This window comes from Danio rerio, chromosome 18, assembly GCF_052040795.2.
Source record: "Danio rerio strain M-AB ecotype USA chromosome 18, GRCz13ab, whole genome shotgun sequence".
Classification (NCBI taxonomy): Eukaryota; Metazoa; Chordata; class Actinopteri; order Cypriniformes; family Danionidae; genus Danio; species Danio rerio.
This window is the reverse complement of record NC_141038.1, coordinates 20,473,813-20,494,421: the sequence shown is the minus strand read 5'-3', so window position 1 is coordinate 20,494,421 and position 20,609 is coordinate 20,473,813. Positions and strand designations below refer to the sequence as shown.

Here is a 20,609-nt window from a genome sequence, read left to right as displayed (position 1 = left end):
TTAATATGACTAATTATTATTATTTATTTGTTCTGGTTAAATGTTTATTATTATACATTTTTTTCTAGTTATTATTGAATTTTTCTAGTTTTTAACAAAAAAAAAAATTTGCCCCTACTTCATTTTTCTAGTTCTCCCAGCTTAATTTTCCTTGTTCTTTCAACTTAATTTTCTAGTTGCCCCAACCTAATTTTTCTAGTTGCGCCTATTATATTTCTAGTCATCATATTAACCTAATTTGACTAATTAATATTATTTAATTGTTCTTGTTAATTGTTTATTATTTAATTTTTCTACACTGTAAAACCCAAAAAGTTGAGGTAACTCAAACGGTTTGAGGAAACTGATTGTAACAAACCATTTAAGTTTAAAAGCTAATCCAAATGAGTACTGTGATCTTCATCCATTTGAGTAAACAAAGCAATGTGAGCACAGTGAAACCCAATAAATGAAGAGAACTCAAACCAACTAAGCACTGCAAAACGCAAACATTTTCTAGTTTCCACAATTTAATATTTCTAGTTGCCCCCAACATATTATTTCTAGTTGCCCCCACTTGATTTGACTAATTATTATTATTTAATTGTTCTAGTTAAATATTAATTGTTGTTGCAGTTTTTTTTGTTATTATTGATTTTTTTTAGTTTTCAACATAATTTAGATTTAACTTAATTTTAATAATTCTCTAAATGTAATTGGCCTTGTTAGTGCAACTGAAGTTTTCTAGTTCTCCCAGCTCAATTTTCCTAGTTCTTCCAACTTTGTTTGTAGATTGTGTAATACTGAACCTCATTATTCATTGTTCATTATTTAATCATGTTAGCTAATGTATTAACTAGCACATTACTATATTTGCAAGTTTACATTAACAAAGATTAAGTTTTGCAAAAGTAAAAGTGTTGTTATTTTTTAGCTTGTGTTATCTAATCCATTAACAAACACTTAAGTGCATGTGTAAATAAGTATTTACCAACCAAGCTGTTCATTTAAAGAGATTTAGAGCATTTATTTACTGCACAAATTGAATTTTTACATCACTGACCAAACCACTTCCAGATTGCAGTGGCAGATTTCAATTTGTAGGCTTTATTGTTAGTATCATGTACGTTTTTGCCAATTTCTAGTTCTGGTGTTATCTTTGTTGACTTTTAAAAAAAATGTTTTTATTGATTTCATCAGGATTTAAACTCTGACCGGGTTAGTGTGTCCTCGCTTGGGTCTGGTGACCCTGACTGCTCCTCTTTGATTGAGAGTGATCTGTGTGTCGATCCTGAAGGGCTCTCCTCCCCACAAAGGGATGCAGCTCAACCCGTCACACGGCCCAGAAAGAGCCCTCACAGGAGTAATAACTGCCTAGAAAGCCCATCCACGGCACCTAGACTCTTCCGACAGGCCTCCCTCACTGGTACGTCTGCTGGATTCACTGATCACTACACTCATGAAATACATTTTTGATGCATCATTGTAGAGTGCTCAGCATATATGATTACACCCCTCACAGATATCTTGTTTAAAGGTCTCGTGAAGTGCTTTGAAGCATGCATTTTTATTCGATGTTTGACGTAATCTCAAACCGAAACATTAAGAGAGGGTGGGACATAGTGTAGCTCCTCCCTTTTTTTAAACACATCCAATGGCGTTTTATTTAATCACCGCTTTGCCAGTGTGAGTGGTTGAGCTCAAGTGCATCAAATGAAAAGCAAATGAGAAGCGTCATGAAGAGGGCGGAGCATGTCAGATACTAGAGAGCATTTGATTGGTTATGATGTGAGGAGAAATTGTAGTATGTGGTGATGTGAATAAAATTCAATTCAATTGATCTTTATTTCTATAACACTTTTACAATGTAGATTGTGTCAAAGCAGCTTAACATAGAAGATCTTATCAATTAAAACTATGTCAGTCCAGTTTTCAGAGTTGAAGTTCAGTTTAGTTCAGTGTGGGTTCATTTTCATGGCTAAAAGTCCAAATTCTGAAGAGCAAATCCATCGATGCGCAGCTCTACAAGTCCCAAACAAAGCAAGCCTGTGGCGACAGTGTTGAGGAACAAACAATAAAAAATTGGTCCATTTTGGCGGAAGTGACAACCTACAAGCTTTTCAAGTTTATATCAGTTTTATATCTTCTAAATGTGAATTTGTCCCAGTTTTGGGGCACACTAGCTTATAGATATCCTAAAAACAAATAATTTGGATACTAACAGCTAAAAAACTTTATATTCTATAGGACACTGTAAGGTTTACCATATTATAATTGTGCATAAAAATTAGAATACTCAATATCAAGGCCAGAACTGAAACTAATCTAACAAAAAAAAAAAAAAAATTAAGATCATAGTTTAAAAATGTGTACACTTAAATGAATATTTTGAAGAAAAATGAATAAACAGGAAAACTCAAGAAAAAGAAATCAGGAGAAATCAAGAGAAAGATAAAAATTGTTGAAATTTTGTAGTTTAAATAGCTTTTATGTGTAAAAATTTGTTTGAGTTTACATGTATTATCATTATATTCCATTATTTTAATAGACATCACTGTTTAATAAATTTATTTTGTTTAAATGCACCTAAAATATTGCACTGAAATATGTTTTCACTGAAAAAAAGATAAAAAATATTAATTTTCAAAAGGAGCTGTACTCAATTATTCTGAGCACTGTATGTTAAAGAAAATACCTAAAAATACCTAGATAGTATAAATTTAATTTATAATTTATTTAATATTTAAGATTAAATATGCTGCTAGAATGTAAAATACTATATTTATCTGCATTAGGATTTTTCTTGGGAGTTTTTGAAAACTGTTGCATTAAGAGAATATTTAAATAATTGCTTTTACTGTTATTACAGTGTAAAATGACAGCCTTGACGCTAATTATTTGGTTTTGTAAAATTAGTAACTTATTATAATTATATAATAGATATAAATATTTACAGTTGAAGTCAGAATTATTAAACCCCCTTAAAAAAATTTTTTTCAAATGATGTTTAACAGCGCAAAGAAATTTTCACAGTTTGTCTGATAACATTTTTTCTTTTGGAGAAAGTCTTATGAGTTTTATTTTGGCTAAAGTAAAAAATTTTTATTTTTTAAAAACCATTTTAAGGTCAAAATTATTAGCCCCTTTTTTATTATTATTATTAAGCTATGTATTTCCAATAGTCTACAGAACGAATCATTGTTATAAAGTAACTTGCCTATTTGCCCTAACCTGCCAAGTTAATCTAATTAACCTAGTTAAGGCTTTAAATGTCACTTTAAGCTGTATAGAAGTGTCTGGAAAAATATCTAGTCAAATATTATTTACTGTCATCATGGCAAAGATAATAAATCAGTAATTAAAATGAGTTATTAAAACTATTATGTGCAGAAATGTGTTGGAAAAATCTTTCTTCTGTTAAACAGAAATTGGGGAAGAAATAAACAGTAGTGCTAATATTTTCATGTGGTTTAATAATTCTGACTTTAACTGTATATATAAATATAATTACAGATTTAACATTTTTGTGAAATAATAAAATGTAATAAATATGTATTGAAAGCTATATAGTTTTACAATTTCACACTTTGTAGATATCAGACACAATATAAATACAGAGTTGTTCGTATGACATGACCTTCTAGACGGTGATTTAAGGACATGAAGATGAAGTGAGCAAAATGGTGGAACTAAGCAAGATAGCTGAAATCACTTACACCAACTAATAGTGTTCATTTTAAATAACTCGCTCTGTTCAGCCAAAATCTTTCAGGTTTCCCTTGAATAACGTGGATAAAAAGAGACAGCGGGCAAATAAATTACCCATCAGGCTCTCTCATGACTAATTCTTGGTATATTCCAGTTGTTAAGATTTCAGCGTCATAGTAATGAAAAAGCAAAAAGGATTATATTAGCTTTCTATGCAGCTTTTTCTGGGTCATCGTGCATGATGCTCTGGGTAGGTGATTAAACATGTTTTTTGCATTTGAAGAGCCGCGTGTGATTTGTAAGCCTGGTCATTGTTTCAGCTCCAGCAGCTGCAGAAGTAGGCCAGTAGACAGGCCTGTGAGTGTGTCTGGCTCTGCAGTAATGGGGTCTGAGAGGGGCTCTTTAATCAGCCTGACGGGGTTGTTTTTTTGAGTGCTCCCCAATCACTCCCATCCGCATACACGCTCTTATCCCAGACTTCTGTAGAGCCTCTCTCTTCTTTCAGCGCCATCAGAATTAGCATTCATAATCCCTGCAGGCAATCACCTTGAAATGTGACTAGTTTTTTGGAGAAGATTGCTGTCTGATGAAAAACATCATCTCTTCAAAGCTCCTTTTGCAGCAGAGATTGACTGTTGTGTTGTCTTTGTCCTTCAGGTCCATCGCTGACAGTAATGAAAGCTCTGCAGACTCCAGACACATGCTCTGATTCCAGTTTCAGTCAGTTCACACAGAGTTATGCTGTCGAAGTGAGTTTTCTTACTTTTAATACCACATATGTTGAAGGTTTACTGTTTGAAGAACATGTTTGTGAAAGTATTTCAGTTCGAATGACATGTTTGATGAAGTATTACTGTCACTGTTCAATTGTTTGATGAAGTTTCACTTAGCAAATGCCACATATGTTGAAGGATTACCATTCGAATGACACATTTTCTTCAAGTATTTACATTTGAATGTCACTTTTGTTGAAGTATTTCTGTTTAAATGTCTCATTTGTTGACGTATTTCTATTCAAATGAAGCGTTTTGGTTAAGTTTTATTGTCTAAATGACATGTTTGTTAAAGTATTACCATTCGAATGTCATTTCTGTGGAAGTATTTCAATTCGAATGTTACGTTTGTTGAAGTATTACCATTTGAATGTCACGTTTTTTGAAGCCTTACCATTTTGAAGGTCACGTTTGTTGAAGTATTACCATTTGAATGTCACGTTTGTTGAAGTATTTTCATTCGAATGTCACGTTTGTTGAAGTATTTCCATTCAAATGTCATGTTTGTTGAAGTATTTCTATTTCAATGTTACGTTTGTTAAATTGTTTCCATTCGAATGTCACGTTTGTAGAAATACAGTATTACCATTCGAATGTCAAATTTTTTGAAGCATTTCCGTTCGAATGTTGCGTTTGTTGATGTATTTCCATTCGAATGTCATGTTTGTGGAAGTATTTCAATTCGAATGTTACGTTTGTAGAAGTATTACCATTCAAATGTCACATTTGTTGAAGTATTACCATTCGAATGTTATGTTTGTAGAAGTATTACCATTCAAATGTCACGTTTGTTGAAGTATTTCCATTCGAATGTCATGTTTGTAGAAATACAGTATTACCATTCGAATCTCACGTTTGTTGAAGTATTTTTTTATTTAAATGTCACGTTAGTTGAAGTATTTCCATTCGAATGACACATTTGTTGAAGGATATCTTTTCAAATGTTATGCTTGTAAAAGCATCTCTTCAACAATCAAGACATTCGAATTGAAATACTTCCACAAATGTGGCAAGCAAATAGAAATACTTTGACGAACATGTCATTCGAATGAAAATACGTCAACAATCGTGGCATTTGAATTGAAATACTTCAACAAATATGACAATCGAATAAAAATTGATTGACAAACATGTCATTTAAATGCAAATACTTCTACAAACGTAACATTTAAAAGTATTTCACTTCGAATGTCACAATTGTTGATGTATTTCATTGGAATGACATGAATGTCATGTTTGTTGAAGGTTTACTGTCTGACTGACATGTTAGCAAAGTCCCTTTCAGGCAAGTCATGTAAGGCCTTCATTCGCCATATTAACCATTACACTTTTCACCATTCAAAACTAAATGACTGACACGTCTCGTGTATTCTATTGTGTTTGATGGTGGCTAAAGTATTTCTATTTAAAATACACATTTCTTGAAGTGTTACCACTTGAATCACAAGTTTGTTGAAGTGTTACTGTTTGAATGAGATATAAAGTTTACTACAGCTGGAGGCATGACTGTTAACTTTGATTTTTCAGGTTCGTATGTCGAGTTGTTCTCGCTGCAACACCTGTGAGAGTTTGGTGTATGATGAAGAGATCATGGCTGGCTGGACAGCCGACGACTCAAACCTCAACAGCACATGTCCTTTCTGCGGCTCTCCGTTTCTGCCTCTGCTCAATGTGGACATCACAAACATGGGTGAACAAGAAAGGTAATTCAGTCTTAAATCAAAATAATTCATATTTCTTTAGAGATATGGAGCTTTTCAGACTGTTTTTTTTCTGTATTTTTTAGATCACCTTGTCAAGATACAAGTTCTAGCCAGACAGAACGAGAAGATGAGCCATCAAAAGTGTATGATGCCTCTAGCACTCTGTCCAACAAGGACAAAAAAGACCCTGTAAGGATGGTTTTCTCAGTTTTAAACTTCATGACCTTTCAGTGTTTTGGAAAGCAGTTTTGTTCTTATCATATATTTATTATGATATATACAATCATTTGAATAGCATTTTACTGTTGTTTATGGAATACAAGTAACATATGATACTACTTAAGTAGTGCAATTGATGTCAATTACACAAAACATTGATTTAGTGCTAACTAAGAAAGCTCGATTTTAAATTGAACGGTGTATTACCCCTACGTATGTAATTTCAATTTGTTTAGACTTATGAACTTATTAGATTAGTGATTCTTTGTCATTTTGTGCTGTTCTGAATGCCAAAGATTTAATGCTTCATTTTAAATGTATTTTGGGGGGGTGTAATACATATGAGAGGAGCTGAAACACTCATGCATGTGCTGTTCCAAGATTATTATAGTCAGGATAAACCATAAAACTAAAATCATTTCTAACTGAAAAATTTTAAATGGTAAACCATTAAAGAAATATACACATATTTCAGCTATTTGCTAATAAAAGTATTCATAATTTTCATTTAGTTTGACTTAAAATTACAATGTTTAAAACTAAAATTTAATGAATAAAATTACATATACCTATTAAAAATTATACTAATAAAAATGTTTTTAATAAAATATAAAACCATGGAAAAATGACTTCATGTCTACAAATGAAGGCTGATATTTTTTTGAAGAGGTGGAAAAGTATTACAACATATTTAGATATGTGTATTTAGAGGTTACTTAACCCATCACCAATGTAATTTGAGGTAACTACAATGTTGCACAACACAATGTATCTTGATGTATGAATGTATCCCCTGAAAAGTAATTATGATGGCAATGCCATTTATTTATTTATTTATTTTGCATTGTTTCTTATTTTAATTTTGAATTTTTATAATATCATAATTTTCTATGTATTTCTAATATGTAAGGGGTTAAACCGTTGGGGAAGGGGTTGTTCTGAAAAAAAGGAAAAATATATATACTGAAGAAATCTTAAAGAAAAAGTTTCAAAAAATATATATACAGTTGAAGTCAGAATTATTAGTCCCCCTTTGAAATCTTTTTTTTTTTATTATTATTTCCCAATATATGTTTAACAGAGCAAGGAAATTTTCACAGTTTGTCTGATAATAATTTTTTTTGAGAAACTTATTTGTTTTATTTCGGCTAGAATAAAAGTTTTAAATTTTTTAAACACCCTTTTAAGGACAAAATTATTAAAACTATTTTTTTCGATAGTCCTAGCTGTATAAAATATAATTTACTGTCATCATGACAAAGATAAAATAAATCAGTCATTAGAGATGAGTTAATAAAACTATTATGTTTAGAGATGTGTTGAAGAAATCTTCTCCCTGTTAAACAGAAATTGGGGAAAAAAAATAAACCGGAGGTTTAATAATAATTTTGACTACAACTGTATATATAAAACCATTTAAATTAAAATGATAATATAAACTTATAACCTGAATTAAACCATTATTAAAAACTGCAATATATTTTGTAAACATTTCCTTTCATTCGCAATTTTTTACACAACTTCTGAATTTAATAATAAAATGGTAAACCCTAATGCAATGTATATATTGGTTTGTCTTTCAGCATTTCCATTTGAAAACCTTTTTGACTTAAATGCAACATCCTTATAAAAATAGTATGATGTAATATTCTAGTTCTATGTTTGTTAGTTGAGTTGATTGTGCTGGTAGTTATTTAGTTGTTTGTGTGCTGTAGGAGGCAGTGACCGTGCCATACCTGAGTCCTCTGGTTCTCTGGAAAGAGCTGGAGAGTCTGCTGGAGAATGAGGGGGATCAGGCCATCTCCTCTGCAGCCATTGTGGATCATCACCCTATCGTCTTCTGGAACCTAGTGTGGTTTTTCCGTCGCCTGGATCTTCCCAGCAGCCTCCCGGGTCTCTATCTGACCTCCAAAAACTACTGCAGAGATACTCCAGTGAGTCTTTCAAGAGTAACGTGATGTCTTTGTGGTTATATGTTGGTGTTGGTGATGTGTAAAGTGCTGGTGATGTTATTTGCATTGGGTTAATGTTATTTATGTTTGTTTTTTTTTCTCTCAGCAGTCTCAGCAAAGTTGTGCTTCAGAAGACAGTAAGAACGTGTTGGTCCAGATCCTGTGGGACAATCCCAGACTGCACCAGGATCACATTCAGCCTTGCTACCTGCTCTGGAAATCATATTGTAAGAGTATTTCCTACAAAATCCATGACACAGTGAAAAGTGAGGTTTATGAGTGTTAATGTGTTAACTGCAAAATCAGTTATTATTTTTCTTAATGTTAATATTATTATCTATATTCTATTGTAGCTATTATTTTAGTAGTTTTACTATTAAGCTCTTGTCACACTTTATTTTAAGGTACAATTCTCACTATATCTAACATTAACTATGACTTAATGTTGGTTAAAAGCTCAATAAACTCCTATTTTGCTGTTTATTATTATTGATTTTAATGTAATTGGGTTTAGGTATTGGGTAGGATTAGGGATGCAGAATAAGGTATCTACTTTTTAAGTACAAGTAAACAGTCAATATCTTAATAATGGACTGTTAATAAGTCAACGTTTAATAATGAGAACTGGTGCTTAAGCTAAAGTGGGACATTAGTTTTGTTAAATTTACAGACATTTCACAGCAATTCTGCTTTTAAAATTCAATTATAACTTGAAAAATTAAGTTTCAGTAGCTAGAAAAATTAAGTTATTTGAACTAGAAAAAATAAAGTTTCTGTAGCTAGAAGAAATAGGTTTGTGAACTAGAAAAAATAGTTATTTGAACCAAAATGAGTTGCAGTAAATTGAAAAATTAAGTTATTTGAACTAGATCAATTAAGATGCCACAACTTGAAAAATTAGGTTGCAATAACTAGAAAAATAATGTTTTTGAAGTTGAACAATTAAGATGCCACAACTTGAAAAGTAACATTGCTGTAACTAGAAAAAAAAGTGACATTAATTAGAACAAAATTTTTGTTATTTGATTTAGTTAAATTAAGTTGCAGTAACTAGAAAAAGTAAGCTATTTGAACTAGAACAATTAAGATGGCATAACTAGAAAAAAATAAAGTGCAGTAACTAGATTAATTAAGTTATTTGAACTACAACAATTAAGGTGCCATAACTTGACAAAATAGGTTGCAGTAACTTGAAAAAATAAATTATTACATTAAGTGAAACAAAATGTTGTTATTTGAACTAGATAAATTAAGTGGCAGTAACTAGAAAAATCTGAACTAGAACAATAAAGATGGCATAACTAGAAAAATAAGTTGCTGTAGCTAGAAGAAAATAGTTATTTGAACTAGAAAAAAAATATTTTAACTAAAAAATAAGTTGCAGTAACTAGAAAAATTAAGTTATTTGAACTAAATCAATTAAGATGCCGTAATTTGAAAAATTAAGTTGCTGTAACTAGAAAAAAATAGTTATGTGAACTTGAAACGTTAAGTTGTGAAAACTAGAACTAATACAACCTTAAAGATTTACCAGTATTAATATATTTTGTTTCAGTTCCTTTGGAAATTTAAATGTACTTGTTTCAGTTTTGTTCTCAGCTTCCATCTAATATTTCTATTTAAGCTCTATTTAAATGACTGACTATATTTTATTTTTAAACATTACATTTTAGTTTTAGTTGACAATATCACTTATGCCCAGTAATCAATAATAAAGGCAACAATCAAAAAACTTATTTAGAAAAATCACTAAATATATTAAAGCAATTTAGGACTCAGTACTTTTGTATGACCAAAATACACAAGTATTATCCATCTACATGATAATGACTTGATCTTTATTTATTTGTTTGTAGGTTTAAGCACTGCAGTGTCTTCTAGTCTTAATGAGGATGAGCAGGCTGTAAGTCTGGAGCTGCTACAGACGCTGGTGAAGAACATCCAGAAGAACGATGTCTATCAGCCCATGAGTCTCATACTGCAGCTGCTGGGCTCCAGGCTGGGCTTCAGCAGACAGCGGTATGAGAAACAAACCTCTGCTTTACATGTTTAGAAACACAGGTCTTGACAAGCTAATATTGATAACTCATTTCTTTATTTTTCATCTGCAGGAGTTTGTATAGAGACATCCTGTTTCTATCTTTAGTGGCTTTGGGAAAGAGTAGCATAAATATCGGTAAGCATGAAATTGATTATTATGATCACTTATTTTATTTTTCATTCAGATTCTAATGCTGGGTTTACACCAAAGCGTTCACATGAGTAAATTACACGTGCTTACAGACGAATTATCACTGTGCAAAACAAATGACGTGGAATGTGTAATGTGTTTGTTGCGAACTCGCCTCAGTCGTTTGTACCACACAAGTTCAAATAATTGAACTTAAATGGGACAAAAGATTTGCATAAGGGGAAACACATTCCAAAAGTAAAATAGAGCGATTGACATGGTATTTTAAATGCATTCAAATACAATTTCTATTCATGTTGAAAAGAAAATTGCAGAATATTTTTTGGTGTTCATGTATAATTTTAAATGGTGTAAAATTTATTTACTAATTAATAAATTTAATAATAACATAATGATAATGGTTTATTTAAAAAATAAACAAGAAATCAAAAAAAATTCACTTTGTAAGTTTGCTGTTGAAATAAAATGTTGTTTTATTTAAGGAAATATTACATTATTTATTTGTTAAATCTGAATGAAATGATTACATATTATTCATTATTAGGATTAAATTGGTCAAACTCCACAACAAAGATTTTCAATTGTTACAAGAGTTTGTCAAAACATGCTGTTCTTTTGGTATATTAAGCGATAGTTCACCTAGAAGTTATATAAAAATAAATATAAAAATAAAGGGTTAAAGTTAGGCAGGATATTTATGTTGAGTTTGTAATGCTCCGATTGGCTTGCTAATGATTACTGATGGGGAAACAGCCACGATCAATCATATTACGTCCTCCTCTCTAAATTAATTCAGAACTTCGCTTAATAAGACCTTTGGTCAGGTAAAAGCTGCATTGTTGATTTTAAAACTTAAAAAATATTCCCTAACCCCAAACTCTTCCTATCATCTTTCCTTATTTATATTTAGATGCATTCGACCGTGAATACAAAACAGCGTACGACCGTTTGACACCCAGCCAGGTCAAGATGACGCACAATTGTGACCGTCCACCCAGTGCTGGAGTCATGGAGTGCAGACGAACCTTCGGCCTTCCCAGTCTGTGATTCAATTCTCACATCCATTGCATCGAAAACCATCCAAAGACGAAACACTTTCATCTGAACCAAAGCTACCTCCGGCTCTCCTGAGGTCTCCTTTGAAACATCTCCTTTCTGTCAATCTGACTGTTCTCCATCTAATGGACACTTTATATAATCAACCATCACATTTCCCCCCCTCCTTTAACTCTTCCGTCTGCTAATGTCTCAAAGTTGACGTCGAATCGAAATCGCCCTGCGCCGCTCAGGTAAACTTGAGTTCAGAGAATCATTTGCTGCTTTGACACAATCCACATTGTAAAAACGCTACAGAAATGTGTAGATTAGGAGCAATATCAATGTGCTCGGGTCATTTCCACCCACTTCGAGCGAATGGCGGGGTGAAATTGGGACCAGTAGCTGTAGAACAATCAAAGTCCATCACGCTTAGGAAGCACAATGAGCGCAAACACAAAAAAAAAAAACGTCTTGTATATTTCACACGCAGGAGACTTTGTGTACAAACGTCTTATTATTTTAAATATTTGTATTATACAGTTATATTTTAAAACTGGAATTTGCTATAATCGACGTGTGTCCATTTGTAAAGACTATATATATGCTGTCGGTAACGTGTCGGTTTTGTTTTTTTGTCGTCCTGGTCCTGGAGACCAGCCGTGTGGTGACCGTCGGTGACACTGTCGTCTTGAGGTACTGAACTGGACCAAATATAAACTCGGACTCACGGTTTACATGTTGAGGAGTGTGTTTGATGGTGATTTGAACTGAGAAATGCCTTACCTTGGGGCGAAGAGCTGTATGGATTATGGAGTTTCATTTCCAACAGGGTATAACGAGTAGTATAGAGACGTTTAAAGAATCAGTGGACTGTTATTATGAATATATAGTCAGCATTATACACCCACCTACATAATCCAGTGTGTTTGCCATGAAGGTACTTGATTTTAGTTCATTCTTCTTTGTATCATGCAAAGTATTGTGTAAGAGACATAAAAAATGAAGTACCTGAAGCATACAAACACTTAAATTAATTGTGTGACATGTAATAACTAATGGAAACGTGTTTCTGGCATGGATTTAAAAAGGTAATTGCGACATTATTATGTCTTTTCAACACAAGTTCCTTTTTTTCAATTCTATATGAACACACAGTTGCTGTAAATAAATATACTTCATTAAAAATGAAGACTTTACATATCACAATTCAGACTCTTCTCACTAGAAATAAATAAATTCTCTTAATTGTAAATTTTTTTGTGTATGTAATTTACAACACAGGCTCATTCTGAAAACGTAACCCTATATACATTTTTGGAGAGCAGGAACTATGTAGCCTGAGGAATGTAGATTTCATCTTTAAAACGAATGCTATGGGGCGGTATGGCACCGTTCCTTTTTGCGCTTACCAGCTGACCGCTTACCTCCATATAGACGGATTTCCCACTGTTACCAGTTTGTTCAGTTAGCTCACCATGTCGATGGGGTTCGAGTCTGCCGAAGAACGGTTTCAGAGAGTGGATAAGATAAAAACAGAAGCCAAAAAAATAAAATAAACAAGTAAATAACAGGGTGAGAATGTGGTAAAAAATCAGGCGAGGGCTTTTCTTTTTTTGGATTGCTTTTTAACACTGTCGGTTGGGTTTAGGGAAGTAGGTGGGCGGGTCAACCACTGCTTTTGAAAACACTATCGGTTGAGTTTAGGAAACGGGGTAGGTGGGGGCTTTGATCGGTCGACAGCGGCCTCTGGTGGATTAATGTAAGTACAGCAGGCACGAATGGCACTTGCGAGAGAATTTTGAAATCTCTAAAAGCATACACAGCGACCTCTGGTGGATTCACGAAAACAAAAATGAAAAAAAAAAAAAAAAACGTAGCTCCTTGGACGTATTTTGCTTTCTCCAGAAATGTATACAGCGATACGTTTTCAGAATGAGCCTGAGTTCATTTAGAAAGGTAATTGTGACATTATTATGTCAGTTGGGAGTTCTCAAGATTCTGTTTTTTTACTCGCAATCTAAACTCACAATTGTTTATTTCTTTAATGGAAGTTCAAACACAAATGTTGCAAGTTCATATTTTTCAGTTCTATATGAACAGAGAAGTTGCTATAAAATTAACCTAAAATAAAATTACATTAAAAATGAAGACTTTACATAACCACAATTCAGACCTTTTCTCACTGAATTATAGCTTTTCTTTGTGTGTAATTTAGCCTTAACAGTACACTTTAGTTTAGGTCACACTTCATGATGTTAACAAACGATTAACTAACACTACTTGCTTAATAAACTAATTAGCAGTTTATTTATAGTTGTCGAGGTTGGGTTTAGGGTTTAGGTTTTGGGATGCAGAATATGATCATACTTTATAACTACAAATAAACAGTTAATATCTTAATAATAGTCAGGTATAGCATAAATTGTGACTTAAAACTAAGTGTTACCGATTTGCCAAAGCTAACTTAAGGTAATTTGTAACTTTTTAATGTAGTGGCTAATTTGTATGAGTTTGTATGATCTCATACGTACAATTTAGTACGATTTGCTCATCCCCCAATGACGGTTGGGTTTAGTGGCTGGGTTGGGTGCCATGCCTCCTTTTTTTACATTATTAATTTTTGTACCACTGAACTCATACAAATTCGTACTAATTAGACACCATACTGACAAAACGTTATTAAAGTTACGTTTCCTCATGAGATCAGGCTGAAACATCTGTACATTCTCAGAACTGTGACTGATATCTTCCAATTGCAAGTTCATGTTTCACAATTTTAAGAAAAAATGACTAGAAAGTCTATAAAGTGCAATAAAATAAACCCAGATTCTTTCTTCTTGCGATTCAGAGTTCATATCTTAAACTCACAATTCTCACAATTCTGAAACTGCAAGGAAAGAAGTCATTATTATTCAGTATAAAAATACAAGAGTTGCATGTACCTATTTAATACCATGGCAGAAGCAGGCATTTGTAATAACTGGAATATTTCAATACTGTTCATTTTTTGAATCATGATGTTAACTATGAAGTTGCACTTTGAGTCTGTGTGGTTGAAAAGAGGATTTAAGCACTCCTGACAAGCGTGTGGATTATGAAAACGATAATACATGTAATTACACACGATGATGACAGTGATAGTAATGCCTCGTGCGGAGAAAAACATAATACTGCCCTAAATGTTTTGGTACAAAAATGAAATCGACCTGATGCTGTGTAAAACTACAAAAATACACAATGAAATTATACTGCTGTTAATGTTTTAGCAGTTTTTCTATCACCTGCTTTTTACGTCTGTATGACATGATAGTGAAGCAAGCGAACACGGTTAATGTGGTTCATTTTTGCCGTTTTTTTTTTTTTGATAAATGATTTAATGTTAGGGCAATGTGCTTTACATATCACTCCTTTTGTTACTTCTATTTATACTTGTATATATCATTTTTGTCAGATCTGAGCCAGATCTGTGAAATTGTTTAGAAATGTATATAAATAAATACACCTAAGTCAACCACAGTATGTTTGTGTTTCTGATTTGTTTCACATTTGAAAACCCCATTTAATTTTGCGTCGAACCAACAAGTAAATATATTTACAACAACATGACGTGTGACATTCATAAAAACAAAAAAATAGCTATCCTTGTGTCTATTCAGTAGTGAATTCAAACACCAGAGTGAGATTGGTATGCAGATTCATTACTGATTACATTAGAATTTTTGTCTATGAGAGTCTATGAGAAAAAAAGAAATGTACTTTACATACAGCACAAGATCTGCTTTTAAAAATGCCTGCTAATGATATCCTTTTCCGTGTTACAAAAATAAGTCCATTGCAGATTGTGAATAAATTACATCATTTACAATAAGCTCATCGTTTCTCCTGATGTAGTCAACTCTGCAGACACTGTTACAAAAGAACTATAGCTATCAGTGAACCCACAACATCAAATAATACACTTATGATAATAAAAAAAATCATCAAAAAAAAAACTTATATGTTGTAAAATGCAATCTTTTGTCGATGGACAAAATTAAAGCAACATTGTGTTTACAGTGTTACTTTGTACAATAGTATTAAATATTCCAATAGTATTAAATCCCATGTAAATATATCTGTTAATGAAGAGTGCCCTGTAGCTTGTGGTTCGCAGGTTAATGTGTGGGTTATTCTGTAAAGCTCTGATAAAATGGACCATTTTATTTCAGAGCAGCATGACAGTAGGTCAGAATAGCACATTTTTTTAATTATTTGGAAAATCAGGGATATTCCACAAAATATCAACTTCTTTAGCCTTCTGAAGTAACAAAAAAGCTACTCTGTTGTCTATATGGTAGTATAAAAATGTATTTAAATTTGGAAGAAATGTCATGAGTAGTTTACAAAAAGAAAAGTTACGCAGCCTAATGGTTAGAGCATAGATCTCAAACTTAAATCCTGAAGGGCCGCAGCTCTGCAGTTTTGCTCCAACCCTATTCTAACACAGCTGATTCAGCTAATCGAGGTGTTCAAGAGAAGTCCTAAACACCTTGATTAGTTGGATCAGGTGTGTTTGAATAGGTTAGAGCAGGGGTCACCAATCCTGGTCCTGGAGGGCCGGTGTCCCTGCAGGGTTTAGCTCCAACTTGCCTCAACACACCTGCCTGGATGTTTCAAGTATACCTGGTAAGAGCTTGATTAGCTTGTTCAGGTGTGTTTGATTAGGGTTGGAGCTAAAATCTGCAGGACACCGGCCCTCCAGGAACAAGTTTGGTGACCACTGGGTTAGAGTGTCGACGTGTAACCTAAAGAGGGCCTAATATACATAACATATACATTCATTTTCCTTCAGCGTAGTCCCATATTTATCAGGGGGTCGGCATAGCGGAATGAACCGCCAACTATTATAGCATATGTTTTACGAAGCCGATGCCCTGCCAGCCACAACCCAGTACTGGGAAACACCCATACACTCTCACATTCACACACACACCAATTTAGATCATCCAATTTACCTATAGCACATGTATTGGACTTTGGGAGAAACCAGAGCACCCGGAGAAAACCCACACGAACACAGGGAGAACATGCAAACTCCACACAGAAATGCCAACTGGTTCAGCCGGGACTCGAATTAGTGACCTTGTTGCTGTGATGTGACAGTGCTTACCACTGAGCCACAATGCTGCCTGTTATACTCTTAAAAGTATGTACTTTTCCTTTACAAAGAAAGTACATACTTACTTTTAGGGCGTAATATAAGTATGCGAATTGATCTTTTTTTCTGGGTACCTGCTATTTGCATTGCAGGTCCCGTAGAAGCAAGTTTTCATCCTTGTTCATGTTAATCGCAGATCTTACTCTACTACACTTGGTTTGTCAGACTGTTTTGTTTGTCGGACATAATGGTGGACAGTGGTGCAGGCACTGATTGATTGATTGATTGATTGATTGATTGATTGATTGATTGATTGATTGATTGATTGATTGATTGATTGGCAAGATTGCATGTCAATCAAACTCCAGCAAGAGGGTCAATTCAAAAGTGTAAATTAGATGAAAACACCCATATATCCCAACCTACAGGCAACCCTTAATAAACAGATATTTTAAAGTTTGCACTTACAAATCATCGAGAGAGAATGTGAGAAAAATGTGATTTCTCCATATGTAGCACTCGTGGCCCTGTCTCAAATGGCACACTTGACGTGGCCTTTGATTATGCAATCATAATCGTAGTGTGTTTGTTAAGTCCACAGTACAGTAGGGCGTCCTATTTGTCATTTTACAGTTCAAAAGAGTGTTCAACAGCGCCTCTGTATGTGGGCTCAATGTGCCCTTTTGCAAAGCCTACACTGGTTAGCCCACATGCAGTCTATCACCCAACAATCCATACCCCATTCCTTCAACAAACAGTGGATACCAAAAATAGTAGCCGTTTGGGACAGGACCTGTGACTCAACTGTGATGTCACCTTAACAAAATACATTATGCCCAGTTATTGCATCCTGTTACAAAAAAACAATCTTGCGTAATACAGAAGAAGTCGACACAGCGAGTCCAGAGACACTTTAAAAATACCAGTATGTTATATTAGAGCTCAGATGGAGACGGGACACACGATGATTCGATCCTCCAGCATGACACTGAGCACCAGGAACACAAAGTAGAGGATGAACATGGTGAAGCCCAGCACTTTGTTCATCCTCCATTTACAGGCAGCGATGGAAATAATGACGAAGAGGAGCATGAGGAAGAGCAGCACGATGGCACAGAACAGACCATTACTGCTCACGGGCACCGGGGCAAAGGAATGGAAGAACGAGAACATCAGCCAGGGCACCGGCAGCCTGTGACAATGACACAGTGCAACTGGTCAGAAACAGGAGAGTAACATTTTAGCTATCAGGTGTGTCCCAAATCACACACTACTCTACTCATATCTACTCATATGCCATTTAGGAGTACATATGCACTCAAAAATGACTTTTGCTACTTCTTTTAAATTTAAAGTCTTATTGCAAAATTGATCAAATTAATTTATTTCCTCAAATACCAATACCCCATAATGCCAATGTGAAAAAAGATTTTTTGAAATTGTTGCAAATTTATTAAAAATAAAAAAGCTGAAAAATTACATCTACCGAAGCATTCACAGCCTTTGCTCAATAGTTTGTTGATGCTCCTTTAGCAGCAATTACAGCCTTAAGTCTTTTTGAATATGATGCCACAAGCTTGGCACACCTATCTTTGGGAATTTTTGCCCATTCCTCTTTGCAGTACCTCTCAAGCTCTATCAGGCTGGATAGGAAGTAACGGTGTTAAGCAATTTTCAGATCTCTCCAGAGAATCTGCCTTTTGACAAATTCCAGGCAGGCAGTGTCTTTCGTCTGGCCACTCTACTATACAGGCCTGATTGGTGGATTGCTGCACAGATGGTTGTCCTTCTGTAAGGCTCTCCACAGAAGAATGCTGGAGCTCAGACAGAGTGACCATCGGGTTATTGATCACCTCCCTGACTTCTCCCTTCTCCCCCAATCACTCAGCTTAGATGGCCGGCCAGCTCTGGGAAGAGTCCTGATGATTCCAATCATCTTCCACTTACAGATGATGGAGGCCACTGTGCTCATTGGAAATTTCAGTGCAGCAGAAATGTTTCTGTAACCTTCCCCAGCCTTTTGCCTCTCCTGTCTCTGAGGTCGATAGACAATTCCTTTGTCTTCATGCTTGGTTTGTGCTTTGACATGCACTGTCAACCCTGGGACCTTATATAGACAGGTGTATGCCTTTCAAATCATGTCCAATTAACTGAATTAACCACAAGTGAACTCCAATTAAGCTGCTGAAACATGTCAAGAATGATCAGTGGAAACAGAATGTACCTGAGCTCAATTTAGAGCTTCACGGCAAAGGCTGTCAATACTTCTGTAGATGTGATTTTTCAGCTTTTATATTTTTAATAAATTTGCAACATTTTCAAAAAATCTTTTTTCACGTTGTCATTATGGGGTTTTGTGTGTACGTTTTTGAGGAAATAAATGAAGTTAATCCATTTTGAAATAAGACTGTGACTTAAAAATGTGGGAAAAGTGAAGCGCTACGAATACTTTCCAATACTTTTCGTCCAAGAACAACGTGAAATGATGCTAATACAGTGCATCCAGCACTGTATCAACATAATTTCACGTCGTTATTGGTCGTCAAAATACCATTGTTCTTAGATGCAGGCAAACTAAATCTAACCTAATATTAACATCATAATGTTGTCTGCCTGCTGGGAAAACAAATCTTACTTTTTTTTATTTTTTGCGGGGGGACAACTTAAGAATTGTTGTGTCAACTCATTTTAAATAAGTAGATCGAACAAGCAGCAAAAGTCATCTTTTTGAACGTAGTGTTGTTCACACTGAACAATTTTAAAAGAAATAAGTGCACTTTAAATACCCAGACTATGCACTTATTCAACTGTTCAAAATTAGTGTGGGATGTTGAACACTTCCTTTAAATGAGCTGAAACAAGACAACTATTGATTTTTTTGGGACAACTTAACTGTTTTATGTTCAATTCACTTAAACTTGTTAAGTTAACTTAATCGATTTATGTTGGGACAACATAAATGAACTGTGTGTAATCCAGCATTTTTACAGTGCACATAACCAAAGGATTTGGGTTGGATTTCGTTAAATATCTTGAATTAAACGAAAATCTTCCATATAAGTGATTATCAAAGAAACTCTCAGATTTTATCTGAATTATCTTAATCTGTGTTAAAAGGACGAATAAAGATCTCAGCGGATTAGAATGACATGAGGGTGAGGAATTATTCACACAATTAAAACATTTTTTTTGAACTAACACTTTAACAGCTTTGCATCAGAAAGATACAGAAACTCAGTACTCAGTACCACCAGGGACAGTTTACCAACAACTAAAATGGATCTCTGTTCTCTTTTTGCCAATTTTTGTCAATAGTATGTTACAGGTAACAGCATTGCTTATTGGAAAGGATTACCAGTTCAGGAAGTATATGCGATTAGACACAACAGGCATGTTTTGTTTCTAAATTAAGTTATTGAAGAAAAGAGTTCTTGCTCAAATCGATTTAGTGAAAGAATCAGTCATTAAGGGCACTTGTTGACATCTAATGGTGATGCTACGCAACCTGCAGAAAAATAGAGAGGGTGCTCGCTGCAGAGCCATTTGAGGAGAGCTGAGCTCCAGCGAGGGGGAGCATGAGCTGTCGCTCCTCCTAACCCTACCCCCAGTGACATCACTCGTAGAAGAAGTGCAAAAAAGGTGGAGCTCAAGCTCAAGCTCCCCCTCGCTGGAGCTCAGCTCTCCTCAAATGGCTCTGCAGCGAGCACCACTTGGAAAAATATGGGTTCCACCTATACAAGCTCAGCTGTTTTAACAAGTCTATAAATTTACTTCAGCAAATTAACTTTACTTAATTTATGCTTCAGTTTTAAGTCTTTCATTATCGACAAACCCTGACAGTCAACTTACAACACGCAAATACAAAACAGCAGAGTAAATGATGAAAAATATTTAGTTCAATCAATCACA

At 34.2% G+C, this 20,609-nt stretch overlaps 2 protein-coding genes across 18 annotated transcripts in view; one reads left to right on the top strand and one right to left on the bottom strand.

Moving 5' to 3' along the window:
• The window catches only part of dennd4a (DENN/MADD domain containing 4A), a 343,904-nt gene that overhangs the window by 44,277 nt on the left and 279,018 nt on the right, over positions 1–20,609 (top strand). For 2 of the 7 annotated variants that reach the window (XM_087292118.1, XM_087292116.1), the window contains 9 exons: positions 1,180–1,405; positions 4,345–4,436; positions 5,988–6,163; positions 6,247–6,352; positions 8,098–8,316; positions 8,444–8,561; positions 10,191–10,353; positions 10,446–10,510; positions 11,436–11,857. In XM_087292118.1, the coding sequence (XP_087148244.1) occupies positions 1,180–1,405; positions 4,345–4,436; positions 5,988–6,163; positions 6,247–6,352; positions 8,098–8,316; positions 8,444–8,561; positions 10,191–10,353; positions 10,446–10,510; positions 11,436–11,572 (1,302 nt within the window). In that variant the 3' untranslated portion in view covers positions 11,573–11,857. 7 annotated transcript variants of the gene reach the window in all.
• The window catches only part of slc24a1 (solute carrier family 24 member 1), a 28,281-nt gene continuing 22,584 nt past the window's right edge, over positions 14,913–20,609 (bottom strand). For 4 of the 11 annotated variants that reach the window (XM_087293076.1, XM_087293081.1, XM_087293082.1 and 1 more), the window contains 2 exons: positions 16,348–17,892; positions 14,913–16,151 (listed from right to left, as the gene is read on the bottom strand). In XM_087293076.1, the coding sequence (XP_087149202.1) occupies positions 17,643–17,892 (250 nt within the window). In that variant the 3' untranslated portion in view covers positions 14,913–16,151; positions 16,348–17,642. Of the gene's footprint in view, positions 17,893–20,609 lie in introns of all 11 variants that reach the window. The other 7 variants (XM_087293073.1, XM_087293079.1, XM_087293075.1 and 4 more) reach the window with 2 other exon arrangements.